The sequence below is a fragment of the Zonotrichia albicollis genome, chromosome 11, assembly GCF_047830755.1.
Source record: "Zonotrichia albicollis isolate bZonAlb1 chromosome 11, bZonAlb1.hap1, whole genome shotgun sequence".
In the NCBI taxonomy this organism is placed as follows: Eukaryota; Metazoa; Chordata; class Aves; order Passeriformes; family Passerellidae; genus Zonotrichia; species Zonotrichia albicollis.
The window spans coordinates 13,187,684-13,203,266 of NC_133829.1; the positions used below are offsets into that span (position 1 = coordinate 13,187,684).

General features: G+C 36.6%; 1 protein-coding gene across 5 annotated transcripts in view; it reads right to left on the reverse strand.

Moving 5' to 3' along the window:
* Nucleotides 1–790: 790 nt before the first annotated feature.
* ZNF280D (zinc finger protein 280D) overlaps nucleotides 791–15,583 on the reverse strand; it is a 36,847-nt gene continuing 22,054 nt past the window's right edge. For 4 of the 5 annotated variants that reach the window (XM_074549405.1, XM_074549404.1, XM_005487840.4 and 1 more), the window contains 7 exons: nucleotides 15,052–15,186; nucleotides 13,648–13,892; nucleotides 12,462–12,602; nucleotides 11,172–11,234; nucleotides 10,516–10,634; nucleotides 10,302–10,338; nucleotides 791–1,522 (listed from right to left, as the gene is read on the reverse strand). In XM_074549405.1, coding sequence (XP_074405506.1) covers nucleotides 892–1,522; nucleotides 10,302–10,338; nucleotides 10,516–10,634; nucleotides 11,172–11,234; nucleotides 12,462–12,602; nucleotides 13,648–13,892; nucleotides 15,052–15,186 — 1,371 coding nt within the window. In that variant the 3' untranslated portion in view covers nucleotides 791–891. Of the gene's footprint in view, nucleotides 1,523–7,934; nucleotides 8,033–10,301; nucleotides 10,339–10,515; nucleotides 10,635–11,171; nucleotides 11,235–12,461; nucleotides 12,603–13,647; nucleotides 13,893–15,051; nucleotides 15,187–15,583 lie in introns of all 5 variants that reach the window. The other variant, XR_012582159.1, reaches the window with a different exon arrangement.

Genomic DNA, 15,583 nt, shown 5'->3' on the forward strand with positions numbered 1-15,583 from the left:
GCCCTTGTGTCCTATTTTTAAGTTAGCCAGTAGCAGCTGCAAAATGGCAAAATGCATGCCAGGTGGTGTTTCCAGTTTGGAGTTTTCCTTATTTTTGCTTAGAACCATTTTTACATCAAACCATACTTTGGTGTGACTTACAGACCATTCCTATGGGTCTATGCCTAAGAGGAATCAACCCAATGGTAAAAGCCTAAGGGCTACAGTACTTTCAGCATTGTGTCCTACTTCCTAGAGCTATGTTTGGTAGTTCTGCACAGCCTGCACAGTGAAAACTCCACAAATATAGTTTTTTATTGTAATAATTTCACTTTCACTGAAAGTTTATTAAGGTAAGTTTACAGCCTGGCAGGATTACACCTGTACAGAGGTGCACAAATTCATATACTTCTTTTTACATGCTTTTACAGACAGGAATGTGACACCAAGTTCCAAGGTTTATATTTACCTAAACTATCAGCAGACCAATAACCTCCATTATAAGTGTGCTCCATGTCAGCATCAGAAGGAAATTCCTACTCAATCCCCTGTTCAATGATATTCACACTAAAGAATTTAGAAAAATACTTTCTGGGCGAACAAATCACCTTATCCTGGGCTAGTTAACTATTAAAAAATTAGAATTTATACCTCTTATCAAGTATCAATCTAGTAATATATCACATCCAAGAGACAGGAAGATATATTTTAACGTTACCTTTTTGAAGCTTAATGAATTCAGTCATACATACACATACATGCTACCTCCATATGCAAACTTCCCTTTGGTGTCCCTTTCTCTTCTCCTCCCTTGAAAAATTTTTAGTCTTTAGCATCTGTGAGCACACTCATCAGGAATGGTCCATGGTGTTCTTAGCACAGTTTAAAACAAACAATAAAATGAACACAATTTCAGCTTGCTTCATTCTCATCTGTCTTGTCTGCAGTTGTTTCCATTCTGCTGGGATTGCTTTCTCTAGAAGTCTCATCTGTTTGTTCAGTGAGCTGTCCAGCCTTCTTTGCCGAAGGTGCGACGTTACCTTTTTGGAGAATTTCAGTAGCCTCGTGCTCCAGTACTTCTGATGGAGTTAAAGGCTCCAAATGAATACTGCCTTGTTCACTGATGTCTGAACTCACAGATTCAGGCTCATCCCTCTTTCTCAGGAACTGCTCAAAGCTGACATCTTCCCCCAGGCTCAGCTTTAAGTCCCTCACGTTCCTGGCTGAAAGCGCAGTTCCATCCCAGCCACGCGCTTTCGTCTGCTCATTCAGGATGTCAGCCGAACTTTGGCACCTTTTCATCTCACTTTCATCATGAATACATTTTTGTTTCTCATCTACTAACTGTCTGCTATTAGCTGAATCACAGTATGCTCTTTTCTCATGCAAAGAATTCTTTGAGCAGTTGCCAGGGAGTTCCAAACGACGGACATTTTCTGGATGTGACAGTGACGAGTCTTCCCTCTTTTCAACGGATGCAACTTTTTTAGTTTGATTTCTACTGCATTCTTTTGTTTCATCTGAAGAGTCGTGCTCTTGTTTGCTGAATAAAACCAAAACAAGTTATTTTTAGATATGATTTCTATAATTTTAGGTTATAAATGAAAAAAAGCAATGCTTGCCTATTCTCTGCAAAGTGACACTCGGAGGAGTATTAAAGATTTCCTCTTTGGGATTTTCAAGAGGATTCAAAGGGAGAAAGGCAGAATTTAACTAATAGCTGCATTTTTCTCATCTATTTACAAACTCAGCTTTGTATTTAGCAGTCAATTAATACTCTAATTCTTGCATTTCAGCTCCAGAAAGGAAGGCTGCCTTTGTGTGACACATGGAATTTCCCAAAATAACACCTGCAGCTCCTCTACCTGCACAGCCTCTTTCATACAGATAAAATTGCTTTATACCTTTATACCACCAACTGACTCTGCAGTACTCATGAGAATCAAGCTGACAGCTGGAAATCTAAATTAATAAATTCAAAATTTATTTGAGCAATCACAACCTGCACTCACTGAAAAAGTAAATCTGTGAAGCAGCATTTTCAGTCACCTTTCAGAGTAAAACTGTGTTTATAAAGAGGAAACACAGAGAAGTTCAATTTGTTCTGTAAAGTTTAAATCTGGTAAAAGTGGAATAATTCTTAATCAATCCAAAGTTTTTCAGAATGATAAGCAGATTGTATTACCTTAAATGATGATGGTGACAAACAAAAGAAAATGGTGGGGAGAGGAAAGGAAAAGCTGGAAGAACAGGAATTTGTCTGATTTCAGACATAAATTCTATATACAAAGTGAAATTAAGCTAATTGTCCCAAATGACCTTTTAAAATTTAAATTGAAAGTAACAATCTGAACAGTAACATGCAGAGAAAAGCTGTGAGAAACACAATATCACCACTTAGCTCATTAATCAAAATGCATTTTCATTTTACTTCTTCAAGTGGTTTTAAACATTTTTTGGCTCAAGTCACTCAAATTCTGTAAGCAACACACTGTTCAGAACTCTTAAAAAGAATAACCAATCCTTTGCTACTATGTTTTTTCATATATTTTCAAGCTGAAAACCTACACATGTTGTACTTCTCCTCTGAATTTAATTTAAATGAATTTAAAACAATTGCAGTGATTCAATTACAAGGTAAGTGACATGGAGTTCTACAGAAAATGGCTGTTCTGGAAAAGGAGCTACAACCATTCAGAAATCTGTTTTCAAGTTTTACTTTTATTTAAATAAACTAATCCAAGAATATTCCATTTCCTCCTCCTACTCTAGGTCAGAGGGATAATTTGAGCAGGAGCAAGAGACTGTTGGGAGCCCCTTCAATGGTGAAAGTTTGGTGGTCCCTGGGGTACTCACAGGAATCTTTTCATCCTGTTACACTGACTTTGCATTTGCTGTAAGGAATGGACCCAAGAGAGAGGCCAAACTCTTTACCAAATTACATCCTGTATTTGCTACTTTTGTCAAACAGAAATGTTAGGGTTTGGGGGTTTTTCTCATTTAGTGGAGTAGCTAAAGAGTAGATGACTTTCTCAAATACAGAATTTATCTATCCAAGTTCTTCTCTCTCAAACATCTAGAAAGATAAAGGGTAAAAAAAGCAGTATCAGAAGGAAAGCTCCAGACTCAGTTCCAGTACAAAAATGTCAGCTAACATCAAAGCAGCTTTTGTTGTTCTGTGTTCTGAATCTTTTCCAAATATAAGGCTACAGTGTGGGGTTTGGGTTTTGTAATGTTTTTATTTGGGGGTTTAGACAGAGGATGTTGCATTTTTTGTTTTACTTTTTAAATAAAACCCAGTATTATGGAACACAATTATACGGAGAAAAAAACCAAATTTGAGAGCCATTTTCTATAATGCTGAAAAACAATATGAGATAAAAAAGAAAAACTAAGAGAAAACACACCTGAAATGGTAATGGAATCTATGGAAAAGGTGTGTCTGTGTAAGACAATTGTTCTTAACACTTCTGAATGAAAATGAAAGGTCTTCTCATTTCTACAAAATCATTGCTTCTGTTAAAGAAAGCCACCAAACTCTTGGTATTTTGGAAAGCTGGCAAGCAGCGCTACAAGACAAATCTTTCCTAGGTTTGAGGACTTCTCTCACTCTCTTACCATCTGGGATCTCTGTAACGAGAGTGCCCTTTCTGAAGGGCAACAAAAAGACAACTTCTGAAAAAAAATCTGTAAAATCAGAATTCAAAGATATTTCTGAAAAAAACCCCACTAAGAATATGTACTGTGAGATCACTTAGATTCTGAGAGGCCCCCAAAAATTACAGTTCAGAGTCAATATTAAGCCAGATCTCACAGTGACCAATTCCCAGGTTCCCTGAATATGAAGATACATAAGGAAAGCAAAGCTTTCCTTCACTGGAGGCTGGCATTCAGGAGTCAGCCAAAGGGACTGACTATAAATTACAAACTGACCATAAATTACAAACTGCACATCCCTGCTGTGGCTGCCCCACTGAAGCTGTGCCTCTGACACAGCCCAGTCTGCAGTAAAACACACAAAGCTGGATTTTTATATGCAGATCCTCTGAACACCATGACCAGTAATTTATGTATAATTAAAAAAAAATTGTCTTGGATCTTCACACTAGTGATAAAGGTCAGAGATACTCTTAGACTATGTGTAGGAAAGAGAAGACATTACTCCCAGCTTAGCTTCTTTCACTCTAATAGAGATTTTGGTGTGGATCATGAATTAAGATTGAATGTTTGAAAACACTGTATGGTTGAAATAGAGATACAGATGAAGATACAGTAAGAAACCAATGTGGTAATCTGAAACTGATTTTTATAGTTAATACTTATGCTGAGCTTAAACATACTTCACTTCAGAATTCTGAAGTGTTTTACTGGGTGTACAGAAATTATAAGATCAACTTGTTTCATGTAAGCCCTTCCAGTTATCTTCCCTCAGGAAAACCAGGAACCAACAGTCTGAAGATAGTGAACATTACTTTTATTCTAATTCTACCTGAGGAAAGATCTCCACACCAGAAAGGTCTTTTAAACCATGACTGAAGTATTTTAAGATCTGAAATGCTCAATTAGGTGCATAAAGCTACCTGACAAAAACATTCCCCAGTATAAGCTCAATTTTCTTTCATTTGTCTACCATAACCCCAACACCCAGAACAGAGCAGCAGTTGACTTAAGAGAACTGTAAAATGTTGCAGCTGACCTCCAACTACTACATGGAGGGGATGCTTCCTGCAAAATACTTTTACAGGCACAGTCCATACATTAGATGAGCTATAAATTATTTAAATTTATTGACTTTGAAAAGCACATTAATTAAACAGCTTATCACAACATCACCAAAATTGATTTTCTGTGTTTCTGTAAGAAAATGTTATCGCAGAGATAGCAAGAAGTATCTCCTACAAACTTGTTAAGTCATCAGTTCTAACAAAATCTAACCTTTCAAAGGTTCTTACAGAAAAAAAGAAAAAGCAAACAAACCCCTCAAAACTGCTTATGCCTAAATCTTCTTTGTTGACGTTGCATTAAAGGCAAATTTAATCTGCTGAAGTATGGTGCTGCCTCTATTATATTTAGATAATGTTATTAATCATAAATTAAATTATTCACAACCTCAGCGAGTCTTAATGGTTGTCTACAGGGTGCAAAGTATTTGACATAAAAAACAGCTTTACCACTAAAATTTTATGAAAACTGTATACTAATATTAGATTGATCAACCACATGTATTTTCCTAAATCCAAAAAAGCAGCCTAAGCCCAGACCTTTTAAAGAATGTAAGCACACAGTATCAGCACACCGTGGATTCTTTCTAACATTAATGTTCCAGCAGCTGACCAGCATCTTAAGCTGTAGCATAAACAATCACAAATGGGAGTATTCTCATTTCTGAAATTCAGTCTCATTGCTTGTCCTGCTCTCACACAATAAATTGGATATATTTGCACACACACACAAAGCTCAAACCATGAGCCACCCTCTTCACAGCAATCTCTCATGTTTCCTTACAATCAAAGGCTCACTGGGTAAGTAGAACAAACTCAGCTGGAATCTTTTGCCAAGCATTTCTCTTTTGTCCACACCTGACCAAAAGCAACTTTTTCTGGGATGACTGTAGCTTCAAGAATTTCTAGAAATCAACTGTAAGTGGTAAGCTATCTTCCAGACACTCAACTGAATCATACACAGCATTAAAAAATTTAAATTTATTTACACCCAAAAGAACGGAAAGGTCATTTGGTTTGGAATTTTTAGGCGTTGGCTTTTTTTTTAATTAATCCCACCTTCTTGCAAAAACTCCCTCTTTTGACAGATGTAACTTTAAATGCTGCACAGCTACATTTAACAGAATAACAGAAATGAACATTTACTTTGTATGACTTTTCAAACAAAGATAAAACATAACTGGCTAGTCAAGCAGTGACACTCAGTGTCCTAAAAATAAAAAAGATAGGTTAAGCTACATACAAATGAAATCTTAATTCTTTGACCATAAGCTAAACTGGATAGATCATGCATATTCATGCTCTGCCCTGGCAGATATGGTCCAATATGTTGCATTATTCATGTAAATTGTTGAGTTCATAAAAGAGATTTAATACTAAGGCAGGTTTCTTTTAATGAATTAGAACTGCTTTTATGAGTTTTCAACATCAGTAACTTTTCTAAGATCCTCACACAAATGGAAACAGGATGTCACAAGGCCAATTGATTCTACATGAACCATTGCCACAAATCTCTCATATCTCTAAGCACCCTAAGAAGTGCTTAAAATGCAAGTTAGAAACTTAAATTTCTGTAGCAAATCTGCAAAAGAACCGAAGGACAATATTCCAAATAAGCATTTAAAGATGTAGAATTCACATAACTTCAAATCCAAGTGTCTATCTAGTGTCACCTCTGGGAAATTCTTAGAGAATGTTTCTGAAAGCCACAAAACCCTGCAATCACATTCCATTCTTCTTGTTGTCAGAAACCTGAATGAAAGTGAAATACGAATTCAACTTCCTCTGAAATGAACAGCACACTCACAATGAAAACACAAACTCACTATGGTTTTTTGAATGCTGCTGTGTCAAAACAGAATTAAGTCCTGCAAGAAAAACCCGTAGTTGGTAAGTGATGCTTGAAGCTGAACAGCAGCATTCAAGATGGAACACAGCTTCTGTCAGAAGGAAAAAAGTTGCAAAAAGAGCAAGACTTTAGAGTACTGAATAAGTGTGCAAATGCTCAGTCACAAAATACGTGTAAGAGACCATGGATGACAGGATCCTTGCCATTATTAGCAATACTAAACAGCTGCAGGAGCTCACTATCACCAGACCTGTGATTGAGTACTAAAAGTCAAGAGAACAAAAAAACTGGTCAAAATGAATTAATCTCAAAGAATTTGATTATTCAGGAAAAGGAATTGCTGCAAATCAAGAACAGCTTGCATTCACCAACACCAAACTCTTACAACTAGGAAGCTGTATCAGTGACTGATCCTTAAGTGAGGTCACCTTTATCTATTATGCTGTTCTCAGGCTAGGAAATGAGATTCAAAACATATCCACTGTAAACAGGAGGCTGAGTTTGGAGGAATATTACAAGTTCACCACTGCAAAAGCCAAGCTCATCGAATATCCTGATGGATAAACTTGCCATAGATAATCTAGAACTGAAGATGAAATCAGAAGCAGTAAAATCAAAAGCAGCAAATGTCCCAGCAGCTTGAGTAGAGCATCCTTGAAAATGAGAGATGATGCCAAAAGAACAAGGTGTGAAATCAACTGGAACTGCAGCTGCTCCACCCTCAGAATCAAGGCTCAATAAATGTATGTACTTCCATTACATGCTTTCCTCCTCTCACAGTATTTTGGAGCAAAAAGAAGCTTAGCTACCAGAGAGCAAAGCAGCTAGTAAATTCCTTTGGCCATGCCTCAGTTTATGTAGTTACATGCAACAGAAGACATGGAAAGCATATTTTGCCACTATATATCACAAAGTTACTGGCTGAAAAAAAATGTAACTTACTTGAATATTAAATTGATCAGGACTTGTATGCTTTAGTGAACACCCAAAAAACAACAAAGGCTTTTAGTTTCAGAAGGTGGGATCAAGTTCAGAACAAAATGGGCTCTGATGTCAGCCCATATGCATCAGCATTTACTCACTACTCTAGCTTGGGATGATAGTGATAGACTGGAGCAGGGAAGAAATGCTGCACATGAGCAGCCAAGGAACACGGCATCATGTAAGTGACACTCCTGGTAAGCCTCTCTTCAACACAGTACAGCCCCCAGAAAGCTGCCAATCAATGCTGTAAAGTAGAGAACATTATCAAAAAGGGCCTTTGACTGCAATATTTGGAGAAAAGACCAGACCCACTGTCTAAAAGATGCAAGAAGAGAATACCACAGCTTCAATGCATGAAGAAAAAGGAAAAGGTCTGGTCAGATCCTTGTTTGCTTACATACCAAAATAATCCCAAGCTGGACTGGGTTCAATTTTCTGGTCCACAATGATGTATCAGTGAGCCAAGGCAGTATAGGATACCTGCTCACTTTCAACTGCCCTGCAACAAAAATGTCTGCTGTCAGTTCATTTAAAAATATGTTAATGGTTGTGCAAAGCAGAGAGTTGAGCAATTAGAAGAGTACTCGCACAGTTATTAAATCTTACTTCCTCAGCACCAGGTGAATCACCAAATAAACAAGAAGATTTATGTAGAGTAAAAACTTAAAAAACAAATTCTGCTGGAACATCCCCAGCTAGGTTATCTGTATTACTAATGGCAGGAGTCTGGTCCAAAGACAGGCTCTGTAACTGTACACAGAGTTCATGGAACACATCTGATCATTAGCAATAAAGATGAGTTTAAAATACATACAGACAGTCCAATATATAATAAAAGACACCCAAAGACACCACGTGAGAGATGCAAGAGAAGATCCAAAAGTGTTCAAGATCGTAATTGAGTCATTGTTTCCAATGATGAAGTGATTCTGAAGAGTCCCATAAACGAGCCATTGAATTTCAGATCAAAGAATTAGAAGAAACATTCAGAGATCATTGAGAAACTATACAGCAGAAGTTATGAATATGGTCTGCAAGTTCCTCCTTCCAAAGCAACCAAAGAATACCACTAAGAACCAGCCCACAAAAAGATGAATTTTTTTGTACTCTGTACAGCAAATTATGAATTAAAATATCTGCTACAGAGGTATACTCTTCAGTTCAGCAATGATACATTCTTGTCCTAAGTGTCAGAGGACTAGCATACGGAACAGGACAAGATTCACTGAAAATAATGATGTCTATGAGCCTGGCAGTTTCAAAAAGCACCATCCTGATTTTCTATCACTTCTTGTGGTATCAGTAACTAACTTTATGTTGGCATCAGAACTCTCAATAACAATGGCTATCTGCATCTGTGCTACTTGAACATCTTGCAGAAATAAACCTGCATATATTTTTGACTTTACTTCAAATCTTTTCAGTGCTCATCCACCTGCTTCTGAGCAACAGGTACATATATCCACACAGCCAACATTCTTATATATTTCCATATGTCTCTGTCATGTATCCAGGACAGCAAGGTCCTTTTGCAGTACTGAGGGCAGCCTGCCACAGCTGCATTAGTGTATCAGTGTATCTATAGCCCTTCCTTCCATACACTTCAGCAGGCATTAACTCCCAACACCTAATGCCAGCTCCAAATACAAAAGCTAACATTTCCACAAGTATCACAGCTCAACACTTTATTTTGTCATTCTCTGAGTTTAACTGAAAGCTGAACTACTAGGGGACCTCTTCTTACTAACCACTTTATGGAAACTAAGAAAGAAAATACTTAATAAATATTAAATAATCTATTTGGGAAATCTTGAAAACTCATTGAAAGCTGATTTATGCTTAGAGAGCGAAGAACTTATCACTTTGTTGGAAGAGTTCTCACCATGCATGAGACCATCTAAACTCCTGTTAGAATCCTACCACAGGCTAGATGGGTTATCAGGTTAAACCATTTTGTTATATCTTTTAAAATATTTCTTTGCAGTCCAACCGACATTTTTCATTCTGTATTCTGAAAATGGTAAGAACACAAATGTTTGATTTAACTGACACACCTCTAAACCTTGAATTAAGACAAACTACACTATAAAGCCTCAGAAGCTGTTCCAGGATGATCAGGGAGAGCTTGGCATGTCTGATTGTTCTAAGGTTTTAAAAACCCCAAACTAACACAGTCTGAAACACAATCTCCACAATACTGCAGGTTCTTCTTCAATTCCTTTAAAAACCCTGATTAATACATACTAATTCCCCTTTGAAAGTCAGAATAAAAAAGCTAATACAAAGCCATATGCCTTTGTCATATGAAGAACATATATTTTTAAATAATTCCTAAGTATTTTTAAATATTAAAACTGAATTTGTCCTACTTCAGTAAAGAAGTATGAAAAATTCCTTTTTGTATTCATATTCATATTACATAAAGAACATAAACCACTAATTTGATAAAGCTAGTATTAAGTAGAAGTAACAATCTCATTGTATACAGACAGGCTAGAATTGAGAAGTTCCAACATTGCAACAATTATTTATCTTTCTTCAAACTGATTTTATTTTAGCTGCAATAGGTACTTGCTTTATCTCTTCATTCTTGTAGTTCTGGACATGGCAAGATGAAAAAGCACTAGGTACAGTAAAGGTCTGTGCTCATCCACACATTTCAAATTCAATGGAATTCAAAAGAAACCCAAGTTCAAAGTGTAAATTTTGGCTATCTATCACTAAAGTAATAGAGAAAAAAAAACATTAAGCAATAAAAGAAAACTTACTGAGACACTTGTGCAGCAGTTGCATTACCTGTGGAAACTGAAAACAAAAACAAAGGATTGAATTAAGAATATTTTAAAATGTGGAAATACAGAAGTACTCACTGTTAAATGCACATACAGAAATAATGCAACTCACAACAGGACTGTGATAACACAAGAGACATCCCCATGGAAGTATTTACACGCTGTATAAAAGGACACCACCTGTACTCACCTTCCTCTACAATAACTTGACAAGTATGAGTCTGGTTCTCACTCAGATGTGTGGCCATGTCATCCAAGCCAGAAACATCAGCCAGGAAATCACAGTTGAGACACACTACAGTCACACCCCTAGGAAATAAAAATCAAAAAGGAAGCACAATTACAAAATGGTCATAAAAACACTTTTCTTAACTTACAGCAACTGGACAGACTATAAAAAAAATCAACTTCAGATGAGATGATTCACAAAAACATAATCTTACTTTTTCTACTGCAACTAGTATCAGGAAATTCCCATCAATGAGCAGGGCATCTCCATGCTGGATATAGTACAAAGAACATGACTTTAGACAGAAATTTATCTGTAGAGCACGAGTTTCTCTGATTGGATGGTTGTTTTTTTCTTTCCCTGACCCCCTCCCCATTTTGCATCTCATGAATCATCAAAAAATAATTAAAAAATTAAAACTGCTCAGAATTAAGTTCATAAATGTGGACAAATAAGTATTTGTCACTGACCAGATCACTGCTATTGGAAAACCTAATGGTTTCATTTCTCTGCTCTAAATTGTGGAAATTCAAGAGGTTACAATCTGAACCTAAGCTAGCAGTTCAACATCAGCAAGCAAAACCACACTGATCTGTAAGTGAAAAAAGCTGAATTACCGTAGCTGCTCTGAATGCTTCTTAAAGATCCAAAACCTTTTACTGGGGCGAGCACTGTGAAAGCTGAATATATGAAAACATTACCACTCAGACTGGTTTCAGTGAATACACGACTCTGCACAACCCCTTCACTAGCCATGGCACTGCAATTTGCTTAGGACAAAACATGAAAATAGAAGCCTAAGGTACTGAACTGCATTATTCTGAAACATTGAATGTTTAAAGCTTACAAACCTGTGAATCTCAGCTCTAGTTTAAAACATTGGCTCCCTTGGAAAGGAGCTTGGGAGGTGAAAAGCTAAACTTTACTGGCACCATCAACAATTCAGTTTTTGAAGAACCATAGCTATAAAATGCATCACAAAAGAACTAAAACTTGGCTGAACTTGTGCTTCCTGAAGAGATGGCTTTCAATGAGATATGAAATTTTCAGATAACAATAGATTACACACATAAAAGCAGGCAAACTATTTCAGCCTAGGACTTTTATGAGCGTTAAAATTGGTATGAATAGGTAAATATAAAGTGTATCTAAAAGCTTGGATCACAGATTCAAGAATCCTAGAGTTTACAAATGCCAAGGCATTTCCTATGTATATGAATTTTAAAAAAAATCACATTCACTATTTTCCACAATACAGTTGGCTTTTCAGGGCACAGGAAAAACAAGTAGGTTTTTAAAATTTTGTTTTACTGCCACAGCTATGTGATCTATATCTAATTATTGTAGAGTATAATTCCATGGCCCTGAAAATGATGCATTTGTGTTCTTAACAGGCTTTTTTACAGCTGTCATCACTAATGCCCAATGCTGCCCCACCACTGCTGACAAAATGAGATGTTATTTCTATGGATGACCAGAAGTGGGGTAAGGAAAAGTATCCAGTTGAGTTTGCTAATTGAGACATCCTTCAAATCTGAGCACAGACTTCACTAGGATAGCTGTGGCCTGTATGCATTCAGCACTTGTAAAATCCAATGAGCATTCAATCTGAAACCCAGAAAACGTGCCATAATTAATCACTATTTGCCAAAGTCAGGCTGAAGTGATTATGGAAGGTACCATAAAAACTCTGAAGCAAAGGTATAATAGTGCCTGAACCGTTGGATTTTTAAAGCAAAACAAGAATGTGGAGTTTAAGCCTTTGCTAAAAGCTTAAAAAACCCAATCTTACACATTTTCCTGCCCATCTGAGGACCCAGTTCAAAATTCACCTAACAAACACTTCCCACCTTACATGAACTTAGGAAGCATTTCCTAAGCCACTAAAAACTTTGAAGAGTTCTTACCTCATCATGTGATTGACATAGGCTTTGCTACAGCTGGTGTTGTATCTGCATAAACTACAGTGGACATATGCAGGAAAGTGGCTTGCAAAATCTTTTATTTCTGAGAAACACTCAATGCATTTGTGAGTTCCCACAAGATACCTGACAGTAACATGAAAAAGTTATCAATTAATAGCAACACTCAGAAGAGACAACTATTTCAAACCTTTTGCTTTAAGTAAGTAGCAAGCTTGCCTATACTAAGGAAAAACGAGGAACTTAAAAATGCATCAGCAAAGGAAGAAAACTTTGCTTTTACTTGAACTATAATTTAAATATTATCCTAATAAAAATGTGAAAGGTAATGTACACATCCATTATTGGCCACTCCTGGAAACAAGAGATAATGCAGTGGATGAGAATCCCCAAATTCAGATGCTGCTGTTGTCTCCATGTACTTGAGAAGTATTTCCAACAATTATTTCCATCCATCACAATGCACAGAAAAAGCCTTTGGCTTTTCTATCACCCCAATATTACCCATAAGGTTTGAAACATCTACAAAGCAAGAATATAATCCTGCTCTTCCCCACTTTTGCTGACTTTTTGGATCTCTCCCAGAGCTACACACTGAGAAAGTTAGAAAGAGGAGGGGTGGCATCTCCCATCTCTGACAAAAAAAATGCCAACTCATAACTAATGAACTTACACTCCAGTGTAATAAACAGTCCATAAAACACCCATGAAAATTGTAACATAAGGACAGCAAACCCCAATAAATTGTCAAGACAAGCACTTGCTTTTACTTCCTTTATTTTTTTTTTTAATTAGCTCCCCAAAATACTCTTATCTCCTAGGTTAGACAGGATTTTATCTTTTAACTAACAGGTTCAAATAAATAAAATAAAAGGAAAAAAAAAAAGAGAAAAAGAAAGGCTCCATGCAGAGAAAATTTCTAAATGTGACACAGAAGTTTCCAGAACACTTGTTCTTCCATCATAAAGTAGTCTGCCATCACCAAAATCAGTGAAGATTCAGAATTACAACCACAGTACCAGCATGTAGAAAGTTTATGCATCTGCTTTCTCAGCAAACCTGAGGTGCCAGATCTTCTATATTACAGCATTAAAGTTGCTGAAAGACCATTAAATGATCATTTATTTATGTTCAAAGTGTACTTTAAGACAATTTCAAGCCAGTATTTTACCTCAGATTATGAAATGCTATATTTGAAGGCTCTTTTTTTCTTCTGCTGTTTGTCCATGCATTTTGTTTCCTCGGTGTAGATTGTTTTGATTTTCCTCTTGATTTACTTGTATTAGATTTGTTATGATTTTTAGTGGTTGCATTTTTATTTTTAGGTGATAACTGAAATGTGGAACTGCTTGTACTAACAGAAGATGTAGCCGATGCTCCTGACTGATGAGATCCCAAAGATGCTCGAATAGTCACCTACAGGGATGAAATTTTAAAATAACTGTTTAGATGTAAGCTCTCTACATTCCTACTTCTATTTGTTTCAAAGTTCAAGCCACTTTATAGCACAAATCATAGCATAAGAAACTCTCCTGATGAAAGATTGCTTTGAAAACCACAAAACACTGAAAATTCTGTTGGACTGGAGTTAACCTCTAACAGCCAATTGGATGCTTAAAAAGTTTGTTTTGGTTGAAATAGTTAGTCATGATAAAACATGTTTTCCTTCCAGAGCTGCAACTGGCTAGATCCTGCTTTCTTAAATGAGAAAAATGAAGCAGAAGTGTCAGGCCAATCAGCCCTACTAAGAACATCAAACCATTCCATCAGCATCTGGATTTAACAGAAAGTCCTGTGTCTTACTGCCACAGGATGAGCCAGCCTACTCCCTTCAGGTATGTTTGTTTCTTATCCTAGAATTCCAAGGAGTAATTCTGGTTTCAGATCTAGCTGTTCTTGAACTTTGTCATGCTCTCAAATGTGGTTTTGACTCACAGAAAGACTTCTAATTCTACTCCTTAGCCATACTCCTAGTATGGAAACACCTTGTCTTCTACATCTGGTTCCAGGTTTTTCAGTATTATCATTTCATCCTGTCAAGGTCTACTAACAAATTTTAACATAATACAAGCTTTTGTTAGGTCATGAAGACCATGAAATCTTAAAAAGAATTGAGGTATCATCACAGAGTAAAGAATTGGTGCCAAGCAAGACAAAAAACAGCAGCTGAAGTAAATTTTCCTTTCCTGATTCTACAGCAAATGAACTGTGAAGAGCTGATCAAAATGTTAACTTCTCTTCTTCCTTGCAACTGAAAGGACATGTATTTTGATACTCTACTGAAAAAATGGTTGGAAAAAGTCCCAAAATCGACAAGAAAATCTCAATCTAAGTAGCTCCTTGTTGAGAAATGGAAGACTGACTTAAAGACAGCATAAGTGTTCTGAGGGGACCCAAGTGTTTCCTCACATACCTTCAAATGCTGGACCCAAAGAAGACCTGGTGAACCCAGTTTTAAGCATAGATATTCTAAGCAGAAGAAGGAGAAAACCATTTCTTTCTATTCTACTCTTTTCTCTACCAAGACCTTTTTTTTTTCCTTTGTCCCCTCAAGCTTTCCTGCATGAACACTCACCTTTGTTCCAGGAGGCAAACCTTCTAATTGCTTGGGTTTCCTGAATGTTCGGTGATGCTGAGTCTTGTGATCCATTTTTTCTTTGCATGTTAAAAATTGCAGTCTGCATTTAGTGCAACGGTATATTCCCTTTTTCTTTGAAAGGCAAATGACAATCTACAGTAAGCATGGATGGCATGACAAAACTCTAACCCTAGCTTGTCTCAAGCAATGCTCATGCAGTTCCTAAACCATCAACTAAACAAACTCCTAATACTACACAAAGACAAGATACCCTGTAGGAATTAGATCCGTGAAAATGCAAGGCAGTACAGTTACTAAAACAAGGAGGAATCAGATTCCCAGTTACAAGACACATCATTATCTTTCTTTATTTGAACTAGTGGCAGGTTTGCTAGTAACCTCAAAAAAAGCAGAATCAAATCACTAAAATGTAATGAAGAAACCAAACAGCAAGAAGATATTCAGAGATTACTTTAAACAGGAAGCTGCTATCACACAAAAAAAAGACAACTCCCTTAAAGATTTCTGA